Source organism: Diabrotica virgifera, chromosome 10 (genome assembly GCF_917563875.1).
Source record: "Diabrotica virgifera virgifera chromosome 10, PGI_DIABVI_V3a".
Taxonomy (NCBI): Eukaryota; Metazoa; Arthropoda; class Insecta; order Coleoptera; family Chrysomelidae; genus Diabrotica; species Diabrotica virgifera.
The window spans coordinates 12,291,193-12,318,675 of NC_065452.1; the positions used below are offsets into that span (position 1 = coordinate 12,291,193).

Consider the following 27,483-nt stretch of genomic DNA (forward strand, 5'->3'; position numbering starts at 1 on the left):
AGCTGCATAACTCTGTTTAACGCAATTATTCCAGGCAACGAATGAAAAATAGAAAAAAACATCAATACATACTTATAAATTTTGGTATAGAATACCTTCAACTAAAGTTGATAGTTTCCAAAACGTTAAAGAAAAAATAGTATACGCTATTATTTTTTTACATACATCATTAAGATAATTAATAATCTGTTATTGGATTTGACATCAAACATTTTACATTTCATATTAAATTAAAGCCATAATAATATCATATTTTATTTCAAATTGAAATTAAGAAATAGTTTAACTGAATAACATAAAACTTTTTATCAAAATAACTGTTCGATATGTCCACCATTTTCTTCAATGCATTTATCAATGCGTTCCATAAAAGATCGTCTCATATTAAATAGCATCATTGGTTGAAAAGAAACAGCTGCAGTATTTATTTCTTCCCAAAGTTGGTTGCGAGTGTTTATGACATTCTTGTAGACATGTTGTTTCATTGCTACCCATACACCAAAATCGAGCGGATTCAATTCTGAGCTACGTGGTGGCCAAGGAAAATGACTATATACCACGAGCAATCCAGCGTTCAGGAAAGTTGTTATCTAGGTATGTTCTCACTGCTCTCGTATAATGTGGTGGTGCAGCATCTTGCATGAACCACATATTTTGCCTTAAGTTGAATGGCAATTCTTCCAGCAAATCAATAAAATCATTTTTTGTAAAAAATGTAAATAGTAATCACCATTCAAATTACGAGGTAACTCGCATGGCCCTAAAAAATGATTTCCAATGATTCCACACCATACGTTTATTTTGAATTCATGTTATAAATGCCTTTCCCTTTTAATATGAGGATTTTCAATATCACAGGAATGATTGTTCCTTAAATTAAAAACCCCACGGCGTGTGAATGTAGCTTCGTCAGTAAATAATATTCTATCGACGAAGAAGTGGTCAAGATTTTGCCTGTTTCGGATATCATTTGCAAATCTGCATCTTAAAGGTAAATCTGTTGGCAATAGATTTTGTACAGGTGTAAACTGGTAAGGTTGAAAATGCTCGTGGTGTAGGATTTTTAAAATTGAAGTTTTGCTGATTCGTAACGCTGAAGATAAACGTCGTGTACTTACTTGAGAATCATCGTCAACGCGAACAATTACTTCATCTTCTTGATCAGGCGTAATCATTTTCGGTCGGCCTAAATTGTCACGTTTAGGACGAAATGAACCACTTTCGCCTAAGTTCCGAAGTATGTTGAAATGTTTGGTGATTAGGTTGCAGCCTGTCTGGGTATCGTCTTAAATATTCTCTTTTCGCTGCACGCCCGTTAAAATATTGCTGACAATAAATAGCAATCGTATCTCTCATATCGATATTTGAAAAATTATTATGCCTTAGCATTTTCTGCTTTTGTTTAATAAACCAAAATAAACTAAATATTACAAAAGTCACTGATTTATTGACACAATACTTATTTGAAGTTGTCAACATCATTAGTAGGGAGCGGATTTTATGCTAAATGCATATTGCATGCATATTTCGCATATTTGAGAACTTTACTAAATTTTGCATATTTTTAAAGAAACATGCATATTGTGTGCCTATTTAAAAACATTTAAGTCCAAAAAAAATTTAATTTTTTAATTCGACACAAAATATTTCCCCTCACAGGATATTCTATTAATTCAAGAACTACCTGAAGAGAGACGGCTCATACCCGATCTTTACCCAAAGTACTTATAGTACGCCGTTATAAAAGTATTGTAGGATGTTAAAATGACGAAATGTGTATTACCGGGAAATCCGAATTTTATTTACTTTTATTATTTGTACAATTTTATTATTTAGTACAATTTGTATCCCAATTTAGTAGGTACCTATAATTCTGGTGATTCTTTTAAATCCCCTATTGTTAAGAGAATTTGTTTGAGAATATTGTTTTACGATTTTCTAACGGAAATTGAAATATTCATGCTTTAGATCAGATCCCGTCTTTAAACGGCTTTAAAACTTTGGAGGACATATGCGAAATTTTTAATAGAAATTTTGAAATTGATTTTGGTCCAGAATTTTCGGCTTTAACAAGTTATTTTAAATACGCCCCAATTAATTCTGTTGATGTTGAAAGGAGTTTTTCAAGTTATAAAAATATTTTATCTGATTAAAGAAAATATTTCCTCGTAAGAAATTTTTAAAAACATATTATAGTGAATTATAATCGAAGATATATATAGTGATATTGTTGTTTTATTTTAAATAGGTAACTATTGGTATTAGTTTTTGTAAAAAATGTGAATCAATTGCATATACATATAAAAAATAATGATTTTATTTAAAAGATAATAATTAAATAAGATTGTCGCCCCCCCTATAAAAGAACCCCCTAGAATAGAATAGAACAGAAAATTTGTGGTTTCTCGAAATCCGCATTTTTTTAATTTTTGTGCATATCTTGCGCATATTTCGAAATTTTTTACTGCATATATATGCGCATATTTCATCAAAATTGATCGCATATAAATCCGCTCCCTAATCATTAGTGACATCAGCCTACTATGTTAATGAAACAATACTTATTTTAAGTTGTCAAAATCATTCGTGATATCAGCCTACTATGTTAAAATTTGCCGTAATGAATTAAATAAGAATGGAGTTGTCTAATTATGACATCCAAACTGGCTCTAAATGAAGCATTTATCAGGTATTCAGTGCTTTAACGCACAAATATCACAACTAAGAATTATTATGTAGCTGATTCCAATAACAGATTATTAATATTATCTTAATGATGTATGTCAGCGTTTCTCAACCTTTTACCATTTGCGACCCAATGTTCTATAATTATTTTCATCGCGCCCCCCTGGTACAATAACAATCTATTTATGCAATAATAAATATATAAATAATATATATAATATAAATATATAAAAATATAAATAAGAGTAAATGAAGAGGAAAGGCCTCTATGTACCATTTGCTCAAAAATGTTAGCAGCCGACAGCATGAAACCTAATAAACTAAAAAGACATTTGGAATTCATAGTGAGTACATTAACAAACCCCGAGAATTCTTCGAGTTAAAATTAAATTCACATGAAAAGCAAAAATCTTTTTTAATAAAAACTTTGACTGTGAATGAAAAAGCTATACTTACCTCTTATAAAGTCTCATATCAAAAAGCCAGGTCTAAAAAGCCTCACACTATTGGTGAAGAGCTTATTTTGCCAGCTGCAATTCAAATTGTAGAAATTATGTTTGGAGATAATTTTGCCAAAAAATTGGAGTGTATACCTCTTTCGCATGATACTGTTGCCCGTCGAATTGGTGATTGAAGATGTACAAGATCAGCTACTCGGAAAGTTGCGTGACAAGCTGTTTTCGATTCAGCTTGATGAGGCAACAGATAGCAATAAAGATGCTCATTTTATTGCCTACGTTCGATTTTGTGATGGCACATCAGTAGTAGAAAAACTACTCTTCTGCAAACCAATAGAATTGAGAGCAGCGTCGTTTGCATTATTTTCGATCTTAAATTATTACATCAATAAAGCAAAAATTGAGTGGAAGAATTGCATCGGAATATGCCCTGATGGTGCTCGTGCAATGTCCGGAAAGTTTCAAAGTCTACAAGGGCTTGTGAAACAAAAGTCTCCAATGTGTATATGGACACACTGTATGATCCACAGAGAAGCTCTGGCTTCCAAAGAAATGTCTCCTGGCCTAAATATTGTGCTAACAAAAGTTGTAACAGTAGTTAATTACATAAAAATAAGACCCTTGAAAACTAGAATCTTTTCTGCACTTTGTAAAGACATCTACATTACAGACAGTACATTCAGCATTATTATTTTATTATGAGGCAAGATGGTTATCACGTGGGAAATTTTTACGTCTTTTTGAGTTAAGACATGAAATCGCCATTTCTCTAGAAGAAGAAAAGATACCGGAAGCCGAGATGTTTCGCGATGGTTTATTTTTGTTGAAATTGAGCTACTTGGTTGATATATTCGAGAAACTAAATACATATTTTGAACCTACAGCTTCAAGGTGCCAATAAACATAAATATTGGATACGAATGATAAAGTTAACGCTTTCTGTACAAAATTGGAATTGTGGAGCAGAAATTTAAAGCAAAAAACCTAGAAATGTTTGAAAATGTGGATGAATGTTTTAAAACTAACAATGTTGAAGAACAACACGTGAAAGTTGTTCTTGTAACCATTGAAAATCATTTAACAATGCTCACAAAACATTTTAAAAGATACTTTTTTTGCCGACGACAAATTAATACGTAGTTACGAGTGGGTCAGGACCTCGATTTTTGACCCTTCGCTTCGTTATCGAACGTATTCGTTTCGTATACTAAACAGATACGAAGCGAATACGTTCGATAACGAAGCGAAGGGTCAAAAATCGAGGTCCTGGAATTCGTTTCAAATTACACCCGAAGGGCTCTCTACTGCTGTAGAAGAAACCTTCATAGACTTCACGGCAAATTCCGAAATCAAGAAACAGTTTCCTAATAAATCCCTCTTTGAATTTTGGGCAGGGGTAAATGATGAGTTTTTGCACTGAAACCCAAAGGGTTCCGTTTACTATTACCGTTTTCAACATCCTACCTTTGCAAAACAGGATTTTCCGCGATGAAGGCTTTGAAGACCAAATGTAGATCACAGCTAAATATAGAAAAAGAACTGCAAGCTTCTATTTCTAATATTACATCCTGTTTCGATAAACTCTGTAAAAGAGGCTCAAGGAATAAGTCACTAATTTTCTAATTTACATTAAACATTAATTTAGTATTCAGTGCTCTTTATAACTATAACTCCTTATCAGTGTTCATATGTATTTTATTTTGTCAGAATTTTGTTTTGCTTTGATTTTAGTAAATTAGTCAATATTGTTGGTGTTTTTTTTATATGCTCACGCCCCCCCATTACTAAAACCGCGCCCCCTAGGGGGGCGCGCCCCACAGGTTGAGAATCACTGATGTATGTAAAAAAAATAGCGCATACTATTTTTTCTTTAATGATTTGGAAACTATCAACTTTAGTTGAGGGTATCCCATACCAAAATTTTTAAGTATTGATGTTTTTTTCTATTTTTCCTTCGTTGCCTGGAATAATTGCGTTAAACAGAGTTATGTAGCTTATTTGTAAAATGCGATTATCTCGAAAACTGTTCAGTTTTGAAGCTATTAACAAGTATACCTTTTTTTGTTGAAATATCGTATCTTTAATATTTTATCAGAAAAATAGTGTTAAGTCGAAAAGCAAAAAAGTTAAGCGCGAATTTATGTCAAATATGTGGCATATGTGGCGTCGTCTATGAGATACATCAAAATTATGCATCAAATTATAATTCCTCATACTCAAAACCTCTACTTATAAATTTTTGTAAATAAATCTCCATAAACATCAAAGTTATGACGAAAAATTAAATTTTAAATTTCAACTTTACCACCCTGTATCTTTCCTAATATCAACATTTTATTAAAGTAGGTAAATTGGGTTAAATCGTAGTATTTTAGAGTGTAGAATCTAGGTACTGTTTCTTTTTGTACAATTACTTAAGGACCACCCTGTATACTACGAGGCATAAGTTAGGAATATAGAAAATTATGCCCATTTTCATAGATGATTTCTTCGTGAACAGATTAAAGGATTCCACTAATTTTTTTTTTCGTATAAAGGTCAATATTACTACAAAAATAAAAAAAACAGCTAAACACCGTAAAAATGAGAGGCGCACACAATATTCCAGCTATTGTCCAAGTAAAAATACTGTGGAATAGCTTTAAGCCGGTGAAATATGATATTCTTCAAATATAGATATTAGGTCAAACGTTTAAGAAGCGGCCCTTTGAAGCATCTGTGTTTTTACGGTCAGACCTCCCGCATATCTATTCACAAGTTTCGTGCAAAATCTTAGTTTTAGTTCGGTAGCTAGCAGTGTGTTAGTACTGGAGTGTACGTGTGTTAAGTGATACGAGTGTTTTGTTGCTGTAATTATTTTGAATATTGGTTTAGTATTTCGTTTGGAGAGTGTCAAGTGTTAATTATTGTAATTTAATTAATGTGAATAGTGATGTGTCGCCCGTGGGATAATGTAAATATCGCGTACGATAACGCTGATATTGTAGAAATTGCCAGTGCTAGTGTGAATGTAATTACTAAAAAAAGAGCTCGTAAAGAAGATTCGAATGCATTTAAATGCAGAAACACAGCAAGTATGTTTGAATGTATACAAAAATCTACGTAAGAAATTCGGCTTCGATGAAACACTATTGGCACAAGCCACCTCTGATTTAACAGAAATTCCACTTTCTAATGTATATAAAATAGTTAAAAATGAACCCTATCATCGAAAGAAACGATGTGACTACAAATTTTCAAGACCTTTAAATCCTTCACTCGTAAAACTATTCAAAATCACAATATACGACTGCTACAAAAGCAATGAAATACCTACAATAGAAATAATAAGAAAGAAATTAGAAACAACCGGTCGAGATATGAACTGCTGTGAGAAAACTCTTCAAAATTGGATAAAAAAATGGGCTTTAAGTAAAAAAAAATAAATAAACGTCAAGCAATTATGGAAAGCCAAAGAATAGTCAACAGACGTAACATGTACCTAGAAGAAATTACTAAATATAGGCAAGAAAATAGGAGAATTTATTATTTAGATGAAACTTGGTATGATACCCACGATACAGTAAAGAAAGGATGGACAGATGGTTCAAGCATGTGCATACCAGAAATGCCTGCAAATAAAGGCTCGCGGCTAATTATTGTACATTGCGGAGGAAGTGAGGGATGGGTTCCGAATGCTTTAAAATTATGTGGGAAGAAAATGGAAGATTGTAACGTTGACTACCTCAAGAATATGGAAGCTGACATTTTTGAAGATTGGTTTGAAAACTCGCTGATCCCAAACTTGGAGAAAAACAGCGTAATAGTGCTTGACAACGGTTCCTATCATTCCCGACAGCTCACTAAAATACCAAATACATCTTCAAAGCTGACCTGCAAAATTTTTTAATGGAAAATTATTTGTATTTCGAAGATTTTTACACAAAAAAAACAACTTATTGAAGTTCTACACACGAAGCAATTTAGAAAATTATACGCTCTAGAGAGTATTGCCGAAAAGCATGGACACACTATATTGAGACTTCCCCTCTACTTTTGTGTTTTCAATCCTATTGAGTTAATTTGGGGACAATTAAAACCAAGTATAAGGCGTTCAAATACATTTCCTAAATTTGACAAAAAGGTAATTGAGATAATTAAAAAAGAAGTAGCCAATATTACCAAAGTAGACTGGCAGAAAAGAATCGCCAACGTGATCAAAGTAGAAGAATATTATAAGAAGATTGGGCACTTCCACATTAATGGTGGAAATAAATTTATTATTGAATTGGGCGATGATAGTGACGAAGAAAATACGGAAGAAGGAGAAAATGAGTTAAGTGTATCAGTATTTTAATTGTTGTGTTGTGCAATTCATTTTCCAAGCATAAGTGTACTAATGAAAAGACTCGGTTAAAAAAATATTTTTAGATTTTGTATTTTTAATAAAAAAAAGAACGGGGACATGCTTGCATTTTGTGCTGAATTTTAAAAGTTTTGAACTGTATACCTAAAGTAATTTTAGATCTAACTGTGTTTTTATAAAGTTCTTTTAGTATCAGTAATTCTAACAATAACAAGATTAATTATAAAAGCTATTCTACATCAGTTATTAATACAAGCATGCGGTAAGAGGGAGGTCCCTGTGAGGTTAAATGTTATTAAAAAATTGATAAAATTAATTTTAACACAATATTATGTCCTGCTTTAACGGTATTTACCTAAGTATAAATAAATATTTTTAACTACATATTTAATTACCAGAAAACACCAGCTGCCGGCCTAATATTAAAGAAGAACAACCCAAAGCTACAATAATCTTACCCATTACACTATACATGCTTGAACAATACAAAAGAGCTGTTATGAATATTACGTGGCGCAAAAATGTACTTTCATTTTGATGGAAAATAAAATTATAGTTTTATTTTGAAATATTTTTCCATAATATTTGCTAAATTTCAGATCCAACAAAAACATCCAAACCAATAAAACATCAGATCCAACAAAACAGAACAAATAGCCATACACTCCATAGAACCTGAAAAATGGGAAAAACACTATAAAACACTGTTAGTAGAAGAAAGACCGGAATACAAAAACATAGAACAACATGAAGTCCTGATTCAAGGGGAGCCATTAGCAATCAACGTAGAAGACACTAAAAAAGCTGTATCACTGCTGAAAAATGGACGTGCTCCTGGTCCAGAGGGGATATATGCAGAGTTAATAAAAAATGGAACCAACAAACTATTCCAGATTCTAACAGAAGTTTTCAATAGGCACTTGCATGGAGAACCAGTGCCACAAAGTTGGAAAGAAGGATGGATTACATCTATCCATAAGAAAGGAAATAAGGAAGATTGCAATAACTATCGGGGTATAACTGTTACGAGTACGCTTAGCAGATTATATGGAAGAATTTATAAAAGAACGCATATGCGAAGAATACCGCCCTTTTGAGTCAGAAGAACAAAACGGATTCAGAGCAGGACGATCCACAATAGATAGTATTTTCTGCTTATCCCAAATACTTGAGAAAAGAACACTGAGATCTCGAGAAGTGCATTTACTCTTAGTCGATTTAACAAAAGCATATGACACCGTGCCTGTTGCGAAGTTGTGGAAAGTATTGGAGAAAACCAGTATCAGCGTTACACTAATCGATGCTATTAAAGAGCTTTATAAGAACACAATAGCAAAAGTTAAAATAGGAAAAGAGGTGTCTAATGGTTTTCAGGTAACAAAAGGACTTAAGCAAGGTTGTTGTTTATCTCCCATACTGTTCAACATATATATCGATGAAGCACTCAGGCACTGGAAGAAGAAGTGTAAAGGGATGGGGCTATCTATTGGGGATGAAACGTTATATACGTTGCACTATGCAGATGACCAGGTAGTTATTGCCCAAGACAAAGAAGACCTGGAGTATATGGCTAGAAAACTAATGGAAGAGTACAAAAAATGGGGCCTCGAAGTAAATGTCCAAAAAACACAATATCTTTGCGCAGGAGGAGAAAATAATCCAGATGACCTCGACTTAGAAGATGAAACTATTAAGAAATGTGACCAATGTACATATTTGGGGGTAAAACTGACAAAGACAGGACGAAGTGATGAAGCCATAAAAGACAGAATAACCAAAGGAAAACAAGTTATAGGTGCGTTGAATTCAGTATTATGGCAAAAAAATATAAGACCGGAAACGAAAAAACGAATATATAATACCATATTAAAACCAGTAATCGTCTATGGCTCAGAAGTGTGGCAGTTATCACAAAAACTTAAAGGTAACCTATTGGCAGTTGAAATGGATTTTTGGAGGAGAGCAGCGGGAAAGTCTAGATTAGAACATGTGAAAAATGAGGACATCAGGAGACAAATGAAAGTACAAAGATCAATTATAGAAGACATCGAAAAACAACAACTAATATGGTACGGACATGTTAGACGTATGGGGGAAGAAAGACTACCCAAAAAGATATTAGAATGGGTACCACCAGAGAAAAGAAAACGAGGACGACCACCAACAACATGGATCCAAGGAATCTCAAAAGCAATGTCAGCAAGAAATCTATCTGAAGAAGACTGGCAGAATAGACAGGCTTGGCGAACGGGAACCCAAAGGCGTATTACGCTGTGAACGGGATATATATATATATATATATATATATATATATATATATATATATATATATATATATATATATATATATCCCTTCATGAAACATTGAATTCTTGAAACAAATCATTAAATATTCTAAAGTTTATTTAATAATTTTATATAATATATATGTATAATAATATAATTTATTTAATAAAAAATTTATTTAACGAGAAAATACTCACTCGGTGATTTTAGATATTGTACATTTCTTATTTGCCTCATAATCTCGATAAAAAAATAGGTAGTTATTTTCGTTAATTACAGTCTCTTCTGATAATTGTATATTTTGTTTGGAGATATTGCAAACGTATTTACTTAAATGAAATTGACTTAGTAACCCGCTCGGCCACTTTAAACTCTTCGAGAGAAAAATGGTAAGGACTCATGAATGGTTGCAATCGCGATTTCCAACAATTTCTTCCAAGTTTTTTCGTGCCGTTGATATTTTCCGAGTTAGGGGGAAAATAGTGACTAAGTATAATTATTGAATTATTTATTATTAACTTGACTTCTTAAAGGTGCCGTGTATTTCTGCGTAGACGTCCACCGTGCATTGTATTGTCAGGTGAGATATTAGATAGTCACGATTACATTATTCTATTAAGAGTAATTTCATTAATATTATTTGGCGAATATTAACCAGCCATGACATCTTTTTCTAGACCTCTCTTACCCTCTATATTTCCTTCGAGTTCCAGTTGCCGACAAGTATATCGTTCTCCTAGCAATATGTCCCTAAATATGTCCATGATATTTTAAGCATTCGGTGCAGGCACCTCATTTCAAAGACTTCAAGTTTGTTAGTGGAGCTGGCCTTTATTATCCATGCTTTCATTACATACAAGAGAACAAGCCAAACGTAACACTTTAGCGTATTGTACAGTAGAAAAATGAAAGAATACCCATGAACGAACATAAAAAACACGCTGTATTTTCCTGTCACCGTGTCACACAAAAATTGGCCAGCACAGGTACATGTAATAATTATTATTACATGTACTTGCGCTGGGCAATTTTCTTTGCGACATGATGACAGGAAAATACAGCGTGTTTTATATGTTCGTTCATGGGTATTCTTTCATTTTTCCGACTGTATCTCAGGTTGAAACCCAAATTTCAGTGAACAGTCATAAGAGTTTGGACGTCGACATCCCATTGTTTATGAGAGATATTTTTCATTAAGTTGAGCGGAGTGAGTGTATATTGTCTTACCAAGATAGACGATTATCCAGTTTTATTCCCAAGAAGTTAATCAATTATGAATATTTTATTGTAAACTCTTTAGGAACTACTTATTAACTTTTGCCCTCAGAACGAATTTCGAATAAACAATACGTTCTTCAGACACAAAGATCAAGAAAAATATACATTCAAAAATACAAGAGCACACAGATCCGATATTGATTATATATTGACAAACAGAAACATCCATCATTCTCAAGTACTAGACATAAGATGTTTAAGTGCAGCTAATATCGGAAGTGATCGTAATCTAGTACTTGGAAAAATCAGAATACATCTACAAAAAAAAACAGGAAAAAAGACCCTATTGAATGTGAGACAAGAATAAAGGTAAAACAGCTACAAGACTTGTCAACACGAGATTTATACCAGAGAAGACTGCAAAAAGTACTGAACGAAAACTACATAACACCAGATGAAGACATAGAAGAAATTTGGAGGAAGATTAGAGATAATATCAAAATGGCAGCAACGGACGCATTTGGAGATCGTAAGATAAGTAAACATATACGAAAGAAAAGGAGAACACCCCATGGATCTGTGAAGAAATAAAAATAAAATGCCAAAAAAAAAAGAAAATCTAGCTAGAATACAAATTCAAAAGAACGAGACAAACATATGTGAAGAATATAAAAGAGTTTGAAATGAGTTAAACTCAATAGTAAGAAGGAAGAAAACAGAACATTGGTAAGCATTTTCAAAAGAGATGAAGCACGACTTATACGGGATGCAAAAGGAAATGTGGAAAATGATAAGAGGTCAAACAGCAGAGATGAAGGAATTGATAGTAGAAGTAAAACATATTGATACAAATACCTGGACAACTTACCTAGAAAACCTGTATCAAACAGCTAATCATGAAGAACTGGAAAACCAGGATTAGAATCGGATGAGCAAACAGAAATTAAAGAGGAAGATAACGAACGCCTTAAAACAGATGAAAAATCGAAAAGCACCAGGGAAAGATGGAATAGCTAATGAACTTTTAAAATACGGAGGAGAGAGACTTCACAAAGAACTGAATATCCTGATAAGTAAAATAATAAATACAGGAAGAATTCCAGAAGAATGGAGTACCACTTAGATGATAGCGTTATTTAAGAAAAGTGATAGGGCAGACCCCAGTAATTATAGAGGGATTAATTTACGGAGCACTATACTGAAACTCCCAACAAAAATACTGATGAAGAAAATAATGGCGTGCATAAATATACCAGTTGAACAACAAGGATTTAGAAGGGGAAGATCATAACGATGCAGTTTTTGTGATAAAACAAATAGCGGAGAAATCATTAGAGTATTAGAGTATAACAAGCGAGGGTTTTTCTGTTTTATATACCTAGAGAAAGCGTTTGATAGAATACAATTAAAAGACGTGATACACCTACTATATGACAAAAATTTACCACTGGATATTATAAAACTGATAGAAAACCTTTATGTACGAAATAAAATAGAAATGAAGTCAATGGAATAATAACAGAATCCATATAGAAGCAAACACAGGAATCAAGCAAGGAGATTCACTAAGCCCTCTACTGTTAAACATAACGCTGGATGCAATGATAAAATAAGTGAAGAAAAAAGAGGGTAAAAAATGGGCGATAAAGAGATAAAAATACTCTGTTACGCTGATGACACCGTGTTAGTAGCAGAGTGCGAAGACGACCTACAAAGATTACTGCACGAATTCAACATTAGCGCAAAAGAAATGAATATGAAAATATCAGCCCAAAAACAAAAAGCTTAGTAATATCCAAAGAACCAATAAGATGCCAATTGGACTTAGACAATAAAAGTAAATACCTGAGAATTAATCTATCAGCCGACAATAATATCGAAGAAGAGGTTAAAGACTAATAATTAAAGCCAGTAGAACGGCCGGATGCCTAAACGACACAATTTGGAAAAACAAATACCTTAGAGTGGAATCAAAGGACCGAATATATAAGTCATTTGACTGAAGTTATTAGACCAGTTATGACTTACACTGCCGAAACAAGACCAGATGCAAGCAAAATACAAAGATGTCTGGATACCAACAAAATGAAGATTTTAAGAAGGATTGCTGGAAAAGGACTACGGGACAGGGTAAGAAGTGAGGAAATCAGATGCATATGTGGGGTAGACAATATAAATACCTGGGTAAAGAATAGAAAAGAAGAGTGGAATCAACACATAAGCAGGATGTCTGAATCAAGGATAATAAGAATAGCCAGGGACAAGTCACCGTTAGGCCGAAGAAGTATAGGATGCCCAAGGAAAAGATGGAATGACAATTTAGGGACAGAATGAAAGGCACCGTTGAAGAAAAACAGGCAGTACTGCCTATATAAAAGAAAAAGTAGAAGAAGAAATTTTTTAGGTAGATTTTTGGTAGTATAATGTGCTTCTTTGGAGTTTTACTGAAGATTATTGTTTTCGTTTTAGTGGGAGAAAATTCTAGGCCAGTAGTGTTTGACCAATTCTCTAATTTCTAAATGACTAGTGGGTTAAGTGATTTAGCGATGTCATTGATTGCAATAAGGAAAAGTGCAACGAGTAGACCATTGAGGAATGTCGTTTAATTGGATTTTTGAGTCTAAAAGGACGTTATCTATTCGAATAAGTTTCGTCTATATAGGAAATTACTAATAAATTTTATGTTTCCTAGAATTGACCAACTTAATAGAATTCTTATATCTAATCTCCAAATGGCACGCGTTATACAATATAATAAAAGATAGCCATAAGCCAAACATACTTTATCACATCCAAATTACCCATGAATTACAGATTCAATATCCACTAGGTTGTCTAATGTAGATGTGGACTTTCTAAATCCACTTTGTATAAGGCTAGGTAGCTATAATATCGATAAGTCTAATACTATCTAGTATCTATCAAGTGGATAAACTGATTAATTGTAGCAAGTTTTATTCCATTCAGTTTTTTGACTAAGCTAATACTTTTCGAGTTATTTGAGAGTGAATATGTTCGTTTTTTAACAAAAAAATACACGTTTTTAGACGGTTTTACGCAAATAACACAATAAGTAAGTATTTTATCGAAAAAGGTATTCAATAAAAATATACTTTATAAAAAATTAAAAAAAAAATGTCTGTATAAAATCTTTATACTCAGTAGAAGCAGAGTTGTAGCTAAAAAAGTAAGTTCTTATTCGTCAAATTCCAAATCGAATATTTCAACGTGAAATAACCAAAAAATAAAGCACATTTCTTTAAAAAAGCTTTGTTTTTGTTTTTAAAAAAGTTTCTAGCATTAAAGTAAGCACGTTACCCTGAAAATAAAGTTGATCCTTTTTTGTAAAAGATAGTTTTAAAAAAGCGTGAAAATCACCCTCTAAAAGGGAACTTGCATAACATTTTTATTTCGAAAGAGATGCTATAAATTTGCTAACTCATCGCAACCTTTTTAAAGTGTTTAAAAAGCTTTCCTTTTGTTTTTAAAAATGTTTCTAGCATAAAGTAAGCACGTTACGCTGAAAATAAAGTAGGTCCTTTTTTGTAAAAATAGTTTTAAAAAAGCGTGAAAATCACCCTCTAAAAGGGAACTTGCATAAAATTTTTATTTCGAAAGAGATGCTATAAATTTGCTATAAATCACAACAGCACACGATTTAAAAAGAAAAAAAGTAGTTAGTGTTTTTCGTTTGGCCCCTCAAGACGAATAAAATCAAATTATTGTTACCGCTTCACAAGTGACTTTACTTATGTATTGTTTATCATACACATGATCTGTAAATTTCATCGTAAATTTAGTTTTACAGTATTTTTTTTATTTTGAAAAAAAATGCCTTTTTTTTTTAAATAACTTGTGATACGAAATATCCCAAAGTTTAAAGGTTTTGGTTTTCTGAATATTTTGTTTTTCTGTAATACAAAAATTGGTTAAGATATGGCTGTTCCGAATTTGCATATACTCGTGATTAGTGACTCATTGAAGCCCTTTTAACTACAGCCTTTCAAAAATAAGCACTATGAACCGATGAAACTTACAGATCCTCTATAATAAGCATACATACGTAAAGTAACTTATGAAGCGCTACTGATTAATTTCATTTGAGATGCTAATTAGGAGGTGATTTTTAGATATTTTTTACAAAAAAAAAGGATCAACTTTATTTTGTGCGCAACTTGTTTACTTCTGATACTAGAAACTCAAAAAATAAAGCTTATTTTAAACTTTTTAAAAAAGTTATGATGAGTTTTCCCCGAAAAGTTCTTAATTTTTTGGTTATTTCATGTAGAAATATTCACTTTTGAATTTGACAAATAATAAGAACCTACTTTTCATTAGCTATAACTCTACTTTTACTGGGTCTACGACTTCATAATATGTCATATTTATATAAAACATTTTTTTCACTTTTTGATAAGCTGTATTTTGGCTATGAATGTTTTTTTGGTGAAATACTTCCTTTATTAGTTATTTGCGAAAATCCGTCTAAAAACCTACTATTTTTTGAGAAATGAATATATTCACTCGCAAATAACTCGAAAAGTATTTACTTGTGAGGTCAAGAGTAGTGAAAAAAACCCTATAGTCAATTTATATTTTCAACATTTTTGCAGAAACAAAAAAAAAATTAATACAGATTAATATGATAGTGACTGCTGCGTTAAAATTTTGAATACGGGCCACGTGAAATAACCGCGTGTTCTTGGCTAGTTCCTTGAGTAGGGGGAATTTTACACTTCCCTCTAAGGTTAGTTCCAACAAATTTAAGCTAGGCGCGCCACTATACGGGCAGGTTTTAAAGACAACAAAATAATGCATAGGGTTTCGTATCTTTCCGTATTTATCAATCAACGGTTTTACTATATCATAAAGTTCTTTTGAGCAAAATATGAAGGTCCTAAGTTTAGCATAAATGGTTGAAAAACGTAAAATGCGAATACTTAATTTTGTATGTTTTTTTTTCCGCAAATATTGCTCAACAAGGGTGACTATTTTTTAAATTTTTAACCAATTCTATATTATAGTAAATTTAATTACGCAACTTTTATGTCATTACAACTTTTCTCAAAAATGAACAGTTTTAAAGTTATATTCAAAAAATCAATAAAAAAATCGAATTTTTCCTTCATATTTTGACATTTTGATTATTTAAACAACGTTCCGGACCATTTTGAGTGGGAGGATAACTCAAATATTATTATTTGAGTTATTTTTAAGCAATTTCTGCAAAAAAATTTGAGTCACCTCTCAACGTCCATCTCAAAACAGATGAGCCCTGGACTATTTAGAAAATTGATAATTTCGTGAATATATAGTGTCGCATGTAGGGAGGCTGTGCGCCACTGGCGAGAACTTCCGTTCTCTGGGACGATCGACAGGACGTGATACATAGTAACGATAATTGCCTTATAAACAATGTGTTTTTGGAAAAGTAAAGATTTATTAGTAGGTCTATAGGACGGCCTAGATGGAAAGATGAGTAAAAGAAGATCTGGAGAAAATGGGAGCAATGGGACCATTGGAAATAGTGGCACAGGACTGACAAACATGGAAGGCAATAATAGTAAGTGCAGCAAGGACTTACGAAGAGCTGTAACGCCACTGATGATGATAAGTGCACGAAAAACATATTAAATGATGATCAAAAATACTTGGATAGTTTATTTAACGAAGAATTTTACAGAAAATCAGGATAACTGATAGAACGAGTAACATCAATGGTAACCAAAATAACCAACGAGAAATTTGCTAAAGCAATACAAAGAGTAAAGTATGCTAGCACCAAGCGAAATGTCTGGATAAGTGTAGAAGCATTATCACAGAAGGCCAAAAGCTGAACAGCCTTCATTATACAGGGTGTCCCGAAAAGATTGGCCATAATTATTATACCACAGATTCTGGGGTCAAAATAGGTTGATTGAACCTCACTTATCTATATATAATAGTGCACACAAAAAAAGTTACAGCCCTTTGAAGTTACAAAATGAAAATCGATTTTTTTTCATCGAAAACTATTAGAGATTTTTTATTGAAAATGGACATGTGACATTCTTATGGCAGCAACGTCTTAAAAAAAATTAAAGTGAAATTTGTGCACCCCATAAAAGTTTTATGGGGGTTTTGTTCCTTTAACCCCCCCCCCCAAATTTTGTGTACGTTCCAACATAATTATTATTGTGGCACCGTTAGTTAATCACAATGTTTTTAAAACTTTTTTGCCTCAGTACTTTTTCGATAAGCCAGTGTTTATCGACATATTTTGAATATTTGTCGAATCCACCACATATTTGTATATGGTTAAGTATGATTCTAGAGACCTGTTAATAATCTGAAAATTTATTTATAATTTACATTTTTAGGTATATTTTGAATAAAAAAAATATGAAAAAAAAATTTTAAGAAACGCTTTTCTTTAGTTACCAGTGACATTAAAAATTAAACATTAAAAATATTATAAAAAAATCAACTAAAAAGCCAAAAATAAAAAAAAATTGAAGAAATCTAACACATTCGTCAAAGAAAAGCGTGGCGCGTCTTCATCGAATAAACGGTTTTCGCCCCACGCTTTTCTTTAACGAAAGTGCATAAAACAATGCATAAAATGCATAAAACATATGATGTACAAACATGAAAAGTAGTCGGAATCGGCAAAAAATTTGTATTGTTTATTAATGAGGCATAACGTTAACAATTAACGTAAAAAGTCAAATTATGTATAGTTCATATATTTAGCTACAATCTGTAAAAGTTTCAAGTTTCTTCATTGTAGAAAACAAAAGAATTTAAGCATTTTCCGTTAAAATCGTTTTTTATTTAAACAATTAATAAACATAAATTTTTTTTTATTAATTATTCTTGCATTGTTCCCGCGAATGCATATGTCTGCAAATGTTTAGTCATTTACATTGAAGAAAAGGCAGTCAAATTACCGTCCAAAGATTTGACCCAAACGATTGAACTAAAGAAAAGCGTTTAATTAATTAATACGCCAAAACGAATTCTAATGTTAATTGTAGCACAAAACGTCTCTACCGGTGGTTTTTCTAAGACTACGATAAAAACCCGAATCTTTTTAATTCGAGTTTTGGTTGAAGTTTGGTTTCGTATCGTATTGAAATTTGACACGAATAAGCGCGGATTTTTATATAAACAAATATATGAGTGTTCAAAATTTGAAACCTTATTGTTTATTTATGAAGCATAACGTAAACAATTAACGTAAAAAGTGAAATTATGTATAGTTCATATCATTAGCTACAATCCGTAGAAGTTTCAAGTTTCTACATTGTAAATAGCAAGAGAATTTAAGCATTTTCCATTAAAATCGTTTTTTTTTATTTAAACAATTAATAAACATAAAAAAAAATTTATTCACTATTCGTGTATTGTTCCCACGAATGCAAATGTCTACAAGTTTTCATTCATTTGCATTGAAGAAAAGGCAGTCAAATTAACGTCTAAAGATTTGACGCAAACTATTGAACTAAATAAAAGCGTTTAAAAAGAAGCCAGATCTCGATAAAAGGTGACTTGTCGATAAAAAAGACTAAGAGGCAAAAAAGTTTTAAAAACACTGTGTTTAACTAATGGTATTACAATAATAGTTTAATTGGAACGTACACAAACATTTCGGGGGTTTAAAGGAACAAAACCTCCATAACATTTTTAGGTAAATATATTAAAAAAGAAGCCATATCTCGATAAAAACTGGCTTATCGAAAAATACTAAGAGGTAAAAAAGTTTTAAAAACGTTGCGTTTATCTAATGGTATCACAATAACAAATTAATTGGAACGTAAACAAAAGTTTTCTGGGGGTTTAAGGGAACAAAACCACCATAAAATTTTTATGGGGTGGATTTAGAATGCACGGTGGGAAAGAGGGAAGCTCTATTCGCTGTAAATGTACTTGCAGTGGCGGATCCAGAAATTTTGGGGGGAAGTCATGGATCTTGAGAGTGATTTAATTACTTTTCCCTGATGCAAGGTTACTTAGTCTTGCACCCCTAGAATAAGTGGGTTTTCAATTATTTTTTGGATAGGCCTAAATTTTTTGTGTTTGACGGCTCTCGGTTTTTTTAGGATTATTGAATTGACATTTATTTTCGTCTGGGGACGGGTCATGCGCCCCGTGACACCCCCCTTGGATCCGCCACTGTGTAATTGTGCAAAGGTGCATGTATGTTAATCAGCCAGCGTAGGTATATGTGATTCTTGGATTACAACTAAGCCTTCGATAAGGTCAGACATAACCGCCATATCGAATTACTTGAAAAGAAAAACTTAGACATCTATTATAATCGGATCGCTGTGGTAAATAAAAGAGAACAACGTCTTTCCAAATGAAATACAGATTGAGAGGGGCGTCAGGCAGGGCTGTGTCCTGTCTCCTATCCAGGGTTGCCAACGACCGAACCTCTTCGATCGACCTCGTTTTCTACTAGATTGAGGATAAAATCTACCAAAAATTCTACTAAATTATTTGCTCACAAATGACACATGACAGCCAAAAAGAAGAAAAAATGACAGATGACTGCCCAAAAAGAAGAAGAAATGACAGATGACAGCCGAAAAAGAAGAAGAAATGACAGATGACAGGCTATTTTGTTATATACAAAAACCATTTTTATTTAAAATATAATAATTTTTATAAATATTTACATGAACAACATAACTGAAACTTCTAAAAAATAATTTAAAAAAATGTTAAATACTTATTCTATAGAAAAATATTCATATCTAGGAGAAAGTGGTGAAAACAAGAGAAACAAGTTACATTTTAACTAATACCATTGTTTAAGAACTACCCTTTTTTAAACAATGCTAATACATTTTGTACATTTAATTTTTTTAAAGTCACTTTCTTGTGCTTAACACAGTTTACTATCCAAACTTTTACTTCAAAATTAAGTTAGTTTAACGATTCGAATTGTAAACTTATTTTAATGTAAAACTATAGCTTATTCCCAGTAAAAATAGTGCATTAAAGTTCATTTCTAACACTCAATAAACCCCAACTGATAAAATGCTGCAAGCATTGACAATTTCATCTGATTACACATATCACAAAAATATCATCTCTAAGAAGAAATAAGTAGTTAAAAATAAGTTGTATTTAACTGAAAGGAAAGTTCTACATATTAAACATGTAAAAGACAACTATAAGTTCTAGGCAAAAAAATCTCCTTGTGAACTTTTATTTACAATCAATTTCTTAAAAGTTTTAAGCAAGTTTGAATGAAATTTTAAGCAAGGAAGGATGATGATCACTGATGATTATAGGTTTATTGTATTGTTTACTGTTGTATTAAATCTTGTAGCTACGTTAGCTCAGTGGCGTGCTGGCCATATAAATGAATCGGTGCAATCACCGAGAGGCCGCGGCCTCTTGAGGCCGGTCAAATAAATAAGTTTTTTTTTACAAAAAATTTTAGATGTAACATTTTTTTATTTAATTTCTAATCGAATGATATTGGTTTGAAGCTGTTTATTTGTGGCATTTTTGTAATTAACTATTCCAAATGGGAAATAAGCCACAATTTAAAAAAAAAAGATTTTATTAACGTTTCGATGTCCAGATCGGACGTCGTTGTCAAAATACAAAATATTAATAAATTAAACAAAAATGTTTTTGCTTAGTAAAAAATTCTTCTAATAATTTAATTAATTCTTACTCATTTCTATCGGCAATTCAGACATATAGGTATTATACATTTTAAAGTAGAAGACTTTAAAATTATATTGCCAATATTTATGAGTTGCGTTCCTGGGACCACTTTATTGAAAGATAGTTCATTCGATTACAAGAAATCAACTTTAACTCAAGAATATCCATCACAAAAAAATTCATAGCATGTGGGTGTCTTTTTAAAGACAGATCACATGCTATGACTTTTTGTCGATTTTGATTATAAATCGTATTAAAAAATAGGATTGTGCACGTAACAAATGATAATGTTGTTGATAGCGCAAAAAACTTTCACCGGTAATTTTTAAATTTATTATTTAATTTTTATTGCTTAATATTTACAACGCTAAAAAGTAATTAAATTGTAATCGATTTTTTTAAGATTTTACTAATCATTTTGACGTTCTATTGATAAAATATGAATTTCTTACTTCGGATACTTTCACAATTATCGTGTAGATGGCGCTAAGATTAATAGATTAATTTATACACTTACATTACATATTACGGAACACTAAAAAAAACTTAAATTCAGTATTTAAAACGTAAGTATATTTAAGGTAAAAATATATACCACAGCTTTGACCAACTAATATTTTTTATAATTAACGTTTTTAATTTTAATTTTATATTAATCACTTTGACATTTATGTCAAATTTCCGGTAAACGTTTACAGACTTGCCACTACTGGCGTTCGCGAATTTGTAAATATCCCCTCTACGTACGAGCTCACAGCGTATAAGCATTTAATACCTACTTAAATTTGTACTCTCTTGTATAATTGATTTACTAAAATTCAACTTTAGATAATTGAAAAATTCTCAAAATTTTATTTTTTTAATTACATTAAATTCATATATTTGTTCAGGAAATTCATGTGATAATATTTATCTATTATTATTATTTGTAAGATTGCTTATTCTTAAATAAAAGAACATAGTCAATTTAAAAATTCAAAATTTTATGTTTTATTTTAAAATAATTTATATTTTTTTGATAAATAACGAACAAAAAAATCTGATAATAGAAGGTAAAATGATAATGGGAGGCCGCTTTTCTATAAAATCACCGGGCCGCTTGAAAAGTTGCAGCACGCCACTGCGTTAGCTTGAACACAGAATAAATAACCACACCGAAGCGAAACTCCTGCAGAAAACGGTAACATAATTTTCATGCTCATGTGTCAACGTAACTGGTGCAACCTCACTTTTGCGACTGACGTGACAGTTGTTTATAGTTAAATTTTATATTTATATATGTTTTATTTTATATTATATAGTTAAATTTTATATTTCATATTTAATTAATAACTACTTGTAAAAAATATTACCTAATTTGGAATGGTCTATTCCTCAGAACATCAAGTTCTATTCTGTAACTGGTGCACAAGGTAAAATATTTCGGTCACCACAAAATCAATGGAAACGACAGTAAGATTCGCTTCTGTATGGTTATATATTCTGTGGCTTGAATCTTCTGATTATTGGTCCATTGGTAGATATGTTTGATCAGTTCGTTGTCTTGGTTTCTTGTTCGACTTTCATGGTTGGTCGCTGTATTTCATCTATTACGAAGGGAATATTCAGATCAGTGTGAGATTACTGACATACCAGGGTGCGCCAGTAATTAGTCTAATGACTTTTGATTGAAATTGTTGTGATGTGTGTTAATTTAGCACAATCCCAGAGATGGATACCATACATCCTAATTGATTTCAACACGGCTTTGTACAGTAGTAATTTGTTATTTAATGACAATTTGGATGTCCTACCAAGGAGCCAGTACATTTGTCTGAACTTGAGATCCAACTGCCTGCATTTCATTTGGAGGTGTTTGTTCCATGTTATCCTTTGGTTGATACGCAATCTAAGGTATTTAAGATGCAATGTAAATTAATTTGAATTCACAAATATCATGCTTGAGACGAGACATTGTGGAAAGATTCAAAAGTAGGAGTTCAATTCAACAGATATATAACATAAATGGTATTAACAATATAAACAGGTTAATACAATAAAACAAAGGTTTAAATATTTAATTTTTTAAATTTTAATACTTTATGTATTAGAATCTATAAAGTTTTGAACCAAAAGTATTACACTTTCATTTGCATGCCACCAACATTTGTTTATTTAAAGTGCTATAAAAAACCACCATAAAGCCAATTCTTTTACTATTATTTTTTTTGTCCTTTAAAACAATTTGTTTATTCATACATTTTTGCTAGTTGTGGAAGTTCTTTTAACGGAATGTGATATAACATACTTTAAATGATACTTAAAATCATTTCAAATCAAACACCAATATCATGTATGTATTTATAAATTTATTAACAAACTGCAGTCCAAGAAAAATAATATATTATCAATATTAACCATTTGCAGTAAAACCTCCGTTAACCGAAATAATTGGGGAGTTAGGCCGTTTTGGATAACAAGAATTTCAGTTAAAAATGACATTGTTTTTTGTACTATTATTTTATCAAATTACATAGTATTGGAGAGATACAGCTATAAAACATTATCATTGTCAAAGGGAAACACAAAAGAAAATAGATTTCTTTAAAAAAACACTCAACATATTCATTTTCCTTAATTTAATTGCTTTTTGTTTAATTTACTTTTCGTTGACAAAATTATTGAAACTGTCAGCCATTTCGGTTTAACGATGTTTTGGTTAACGGAGGTTTTACTGTATTTGCATTAAATGGCAACATTTTAAAACAAACAAACACACACTACACAAAAAGTTGCACTAGATTTTGTCCTGGTTAAAAATGTATAAATGTACTGCCATAGCTTGTTGGATTAAATAACCGCAGGCTCAGTTGCCAGTATTTCAATGTTTTCTCTAAACAACTGCAATATTTGTAAAGCTGATACTATTTGAACAAAAGGTATCTTGCATTGCATCTCATTTCACATATTAATATGAAAAATCTCTTTAAAATACCAAACCTTCTTTCAATAACAATTGAAGCAATAATTTATGATTGATTAAACAGCACTTTAACTGCTGTCTGAAGATTCTGCAATGGTGTCATTTTATTAGGTAGTTGAGAACTTGATATTCCCTAACAATACATTGTCCATAAATTCCCCATTTTATATACCCATAACATGTAAAAGTATTTAACTACTAAAATAGAGTATTTCTGAATACACTTCCATATTGTAGGATGAGTATTATGGGCTATGTTGTTCTTTAAATGACAAAATACTAATTAAATTCAACGTTTTACTCTTTTCCATGATCTTATTTTACTTTTTATCTATATTACAGAGGTAACAAATAGAATTTTAGCACATTTTAGAAGTTATTTTTTACAAATTTACAAAAATAATAAATATATGTAATGTCATTGTCATTTGTCAAAATAAAAGATTCCTTTACTTACAACCAAATCCTACTAAAATCTACTAAATTTTCTACCAGATTCTAAAATCTACTAGATTTAAAATTTTCCCACTAAATCACAAGAAATTCTACTAGATCTAGTAGAAAATCTACTAAATTGGAAACCCTGCTACCGTCCTGACGCTAAGAATAGGACAGGCAAGAAATGCTTTCAACAAACGGAAAAAAGTATTCAGTAGCAGGGGTAGGTATTAAAATTTCTTTAATGATAAGACTTCTGAAATGCTACGTGTTCTCTGTATTATTTTATAGGTTGGAGGCTTGAACATTAAAGAAAGATGTTTCGGACAGATTAGAAGACTTCGAGTTATGGGCCTCCAGATGGATATTAATAATAAGTTGGGTGGACAGAGTAACGAGTGTCGAGGTGTTGATAAAATGGAAAAAGAAAGAAGTTTTAAATACAATTAAAGTTAGAAAACTGCAATGTCTGGGACATGTCATGAGGGTCGAGCGTTAAGACGGATCCACACCACTTTGCTCGTGTGCGTTGAAATTTTTATTGATGTGGATCCGCCTTTATAAGTTGTTGCAGTTACCCACATAACAATTTCATGTTCTTAGTATATTCATAGAACATACTTTTCAGAAAAAGTATATGCTGAGAATATGCGTAATTACCATTGGGAATGTGCAGAGCAGATGCTGAGTATATACTACATTACAGTACTTAAACGTTCTATGTATATACTTAGAATGCTGTAAACCTTCTATTTATATACTTAGAATGTACTACCGCACATCTTTTTAGTATATAGGAAGAATGCACTTTTTAGTATATGGGAAGAATATTCCAAGGAAGTGCTATATATTGCTCAGAAGTATGTTTTCAGTATCACCGAATCTCATCCTAGGTTCTACTTTCTACTAAATTTACATATTATATATGAGAATGTAGTTTGTACATTCTACAATATTACTTAAAAAGTAAATATGAAATATATAAATTTTTGTTAGTTATATAAATATTATATAGGTAAGTAGGTATATATATTTAGGTATATATTATATTTAGTTTACTTGCATATAAAAATAAAAATGCTGAATATACCTATAGTACCCAAATATATATTATGTAAAATATGTATGTAAATAACTAAAATTTATATGTTGTTTATATGTACCATACATACTTACTATTTAAGTAATATTGAAGTACCAAAATGAATTTTTTATTTGTAAGTTGACCGCAAACAAAATAAATAGGTTAATTATGCATGTTCCTATTCCTTGTAGAAATACTCGGTCTTCCTCATAACACAGCACAGACCAAAATACACATCCCGCATAGACAGTGATAGTGTTGAGTGTAGATACAAATACAAATGCCAATATGCCAAACGGACTGGGAAGTTTCGCCGTCGCCGTTTCGCCGTCGCCATTTCGCCGTCGCCATTTCGCCGTCGCCGTTTCGCCGTCGAGCCACTTCGCTGTCGGCCGTTTCGCCGTCGAGCCAGTTCGCCGTCGGCCGTTTCGCCATCCCGGCATTGGTTAAGTTTACAAGAACGTGATAACATACTAACTTTTTTTATACTAAATGTCAGTGTAAATAAAATGCTGATGTTGGTAGTTAAACCAAGTTATATTTTCGTATTCAACTATAGATTGTTTTTGTCTGAAAAATAAAATATTTACAGTATTAAAAATATGACTAATATCAGATTCCCGGAAATAAACAATATTGAGAAAAGGGATTTCAATTTCAATTGTTTTTACTGTATCAAAAATAAAAAACTTCATTATGCAAAAGTGTTCGAAAAATAATCGTTCGAAAGCCATTCAAAACTTATATACAAGTAATGGCGACGGCGAAATGGCTCGACGGCGAAACGGCGACGGCGAAATGGCTCGACGGCGAAACGGCTACGGCGAAATGGCGACGGCGAAGCGGCGACGGCGAAATGTCCTAGACCCTATGCCAAATGCCTTGCCTAACTGTTTTTCATATTTTGTATTTTGCCTTTGTTCCCAACCCCTTACCCCTTATGCAGGTATGAAGCGGTCGTTTCCTCTTTGTTTGTGGGTTTTGGCTCAGCTTATCTGAATGTCAATTCCATGTAAAAATAAAATTCTAAGAATACTCATGATAAACTTATTAAACCAAAATAGTAAATGCATTTCAATGATGAAAGCGAAACGAGAATTTCTCCTTTCTCGTTAATACAATTAATTTTTAAACATTTTTACCATACAATTAAAACAATTTTAAATAATGAATTCGGTAGTTCAATAGTACTGCCTACATACATATATTTTTAAATTTTATTAATTATTCATAACGAAGTTGATAATCTGTTAGCCTATATATATAGGCTAACATTATTCTTCCTATCCATACACATATTCCTTTTAAGATATTTTAAAAGTACTTATAAGTATGTGTCAAGTATATACTTTTATGTAATATTCGATAAAGATATATTGTAAGAATAAACTTTTGTGAATATTCCGAGATACTACTTACACGAATGTACTCAGTATATTCTGTACGAGGATATTCCTTAAAGTATATGCAAAGAACATGAAATTTAGAATGTTTTTTATGGTACATGCTACGCTTGTACTACGCATATACTAAAAATAATATACTCCGACGAATGTTGGTAGTATATGCTTTGAACATGATGCGAACATCATTGTTATGTGGGTAATAATACAAGGAAAAATACAGGGTAGAAGAAGTCGTGGAAGAGGACGCACCTCCTGGATAAATAATTTGAGAGCTGGTTTAACTGCACTTCTGATGATCTGTTTATAGCAGCTGTATCGAAAGTGCGAATTGCCGTGATGATTGCCGACCTTCTAAGAGGAGATGGCACATAAAGAAGAAGAAGAAGAATAAAAATAGAATCCTCAATTTATAAACATAATATTTGAAATAAAAATGTAAAGAGAATAAAATAATATGTACTTAAAAAATATGTAAATGAAAGGTGTCTTACCTAACATACAAAGGACAACTTGCGACCACATTTTACCCCTGAATACTGGTCGGAGTGTAGAGATGTAGAGATCAAAAGTGTTTTTCATTATTTATACCCGAAGATTCGATAAAAGTTGCGAGACTTGTAGATTATGCATTTTCTCAAGATAAAACCATCAATAAGTTTTATAATAATAATTATTACATATTATAGTCTAAGAGCTAGAGCCGAAAAATCATCGTCATAAGTAATATGGAGTTTGGCATGTGAAATGTGTCTATTGTATATTGATAATTATGACCCCTTTCAGGCCGACACCTCAGTGGATACAGGGCCGGCGATAACGGGCCTGCAAGGGATGCATTGCAGGCGGGCGCCCCTGTTGGGGGGCGCCATAATGAACTTTTTAGAATACCCTAAATCTGTGTTTGTTAATTTTGCATATCACACATGTAAAATATA

At 31.8% G+C, this 27,483-nt stretch overlaps 1 protein-coding gene across 1 annotated transcript in view; it reads right to left on the reverse strand.

The window, feature by feature from the left end:
* The window catches only part of LOC114329554 (vitellogenin), a 44,738-nt gene extending 17,638 nt beyond the window's left edge, over window positions 1-27,100 (reverse strand). The window contains exon 1 of the mRNA XM_028278699.2: window positions 27,040-27,100. Coding sequence (XP_028134500.2) covers window positions 27,040-27,070 — 31 coding nt within the window. The 5' untranslated portion in view covers window positions 27,071-27,100. The remainder of the gene's footprint in view (window positions 1-27,039) is intronic.
* Window positions 27,101-27,483: the final 383 nt, after the last annotated feature.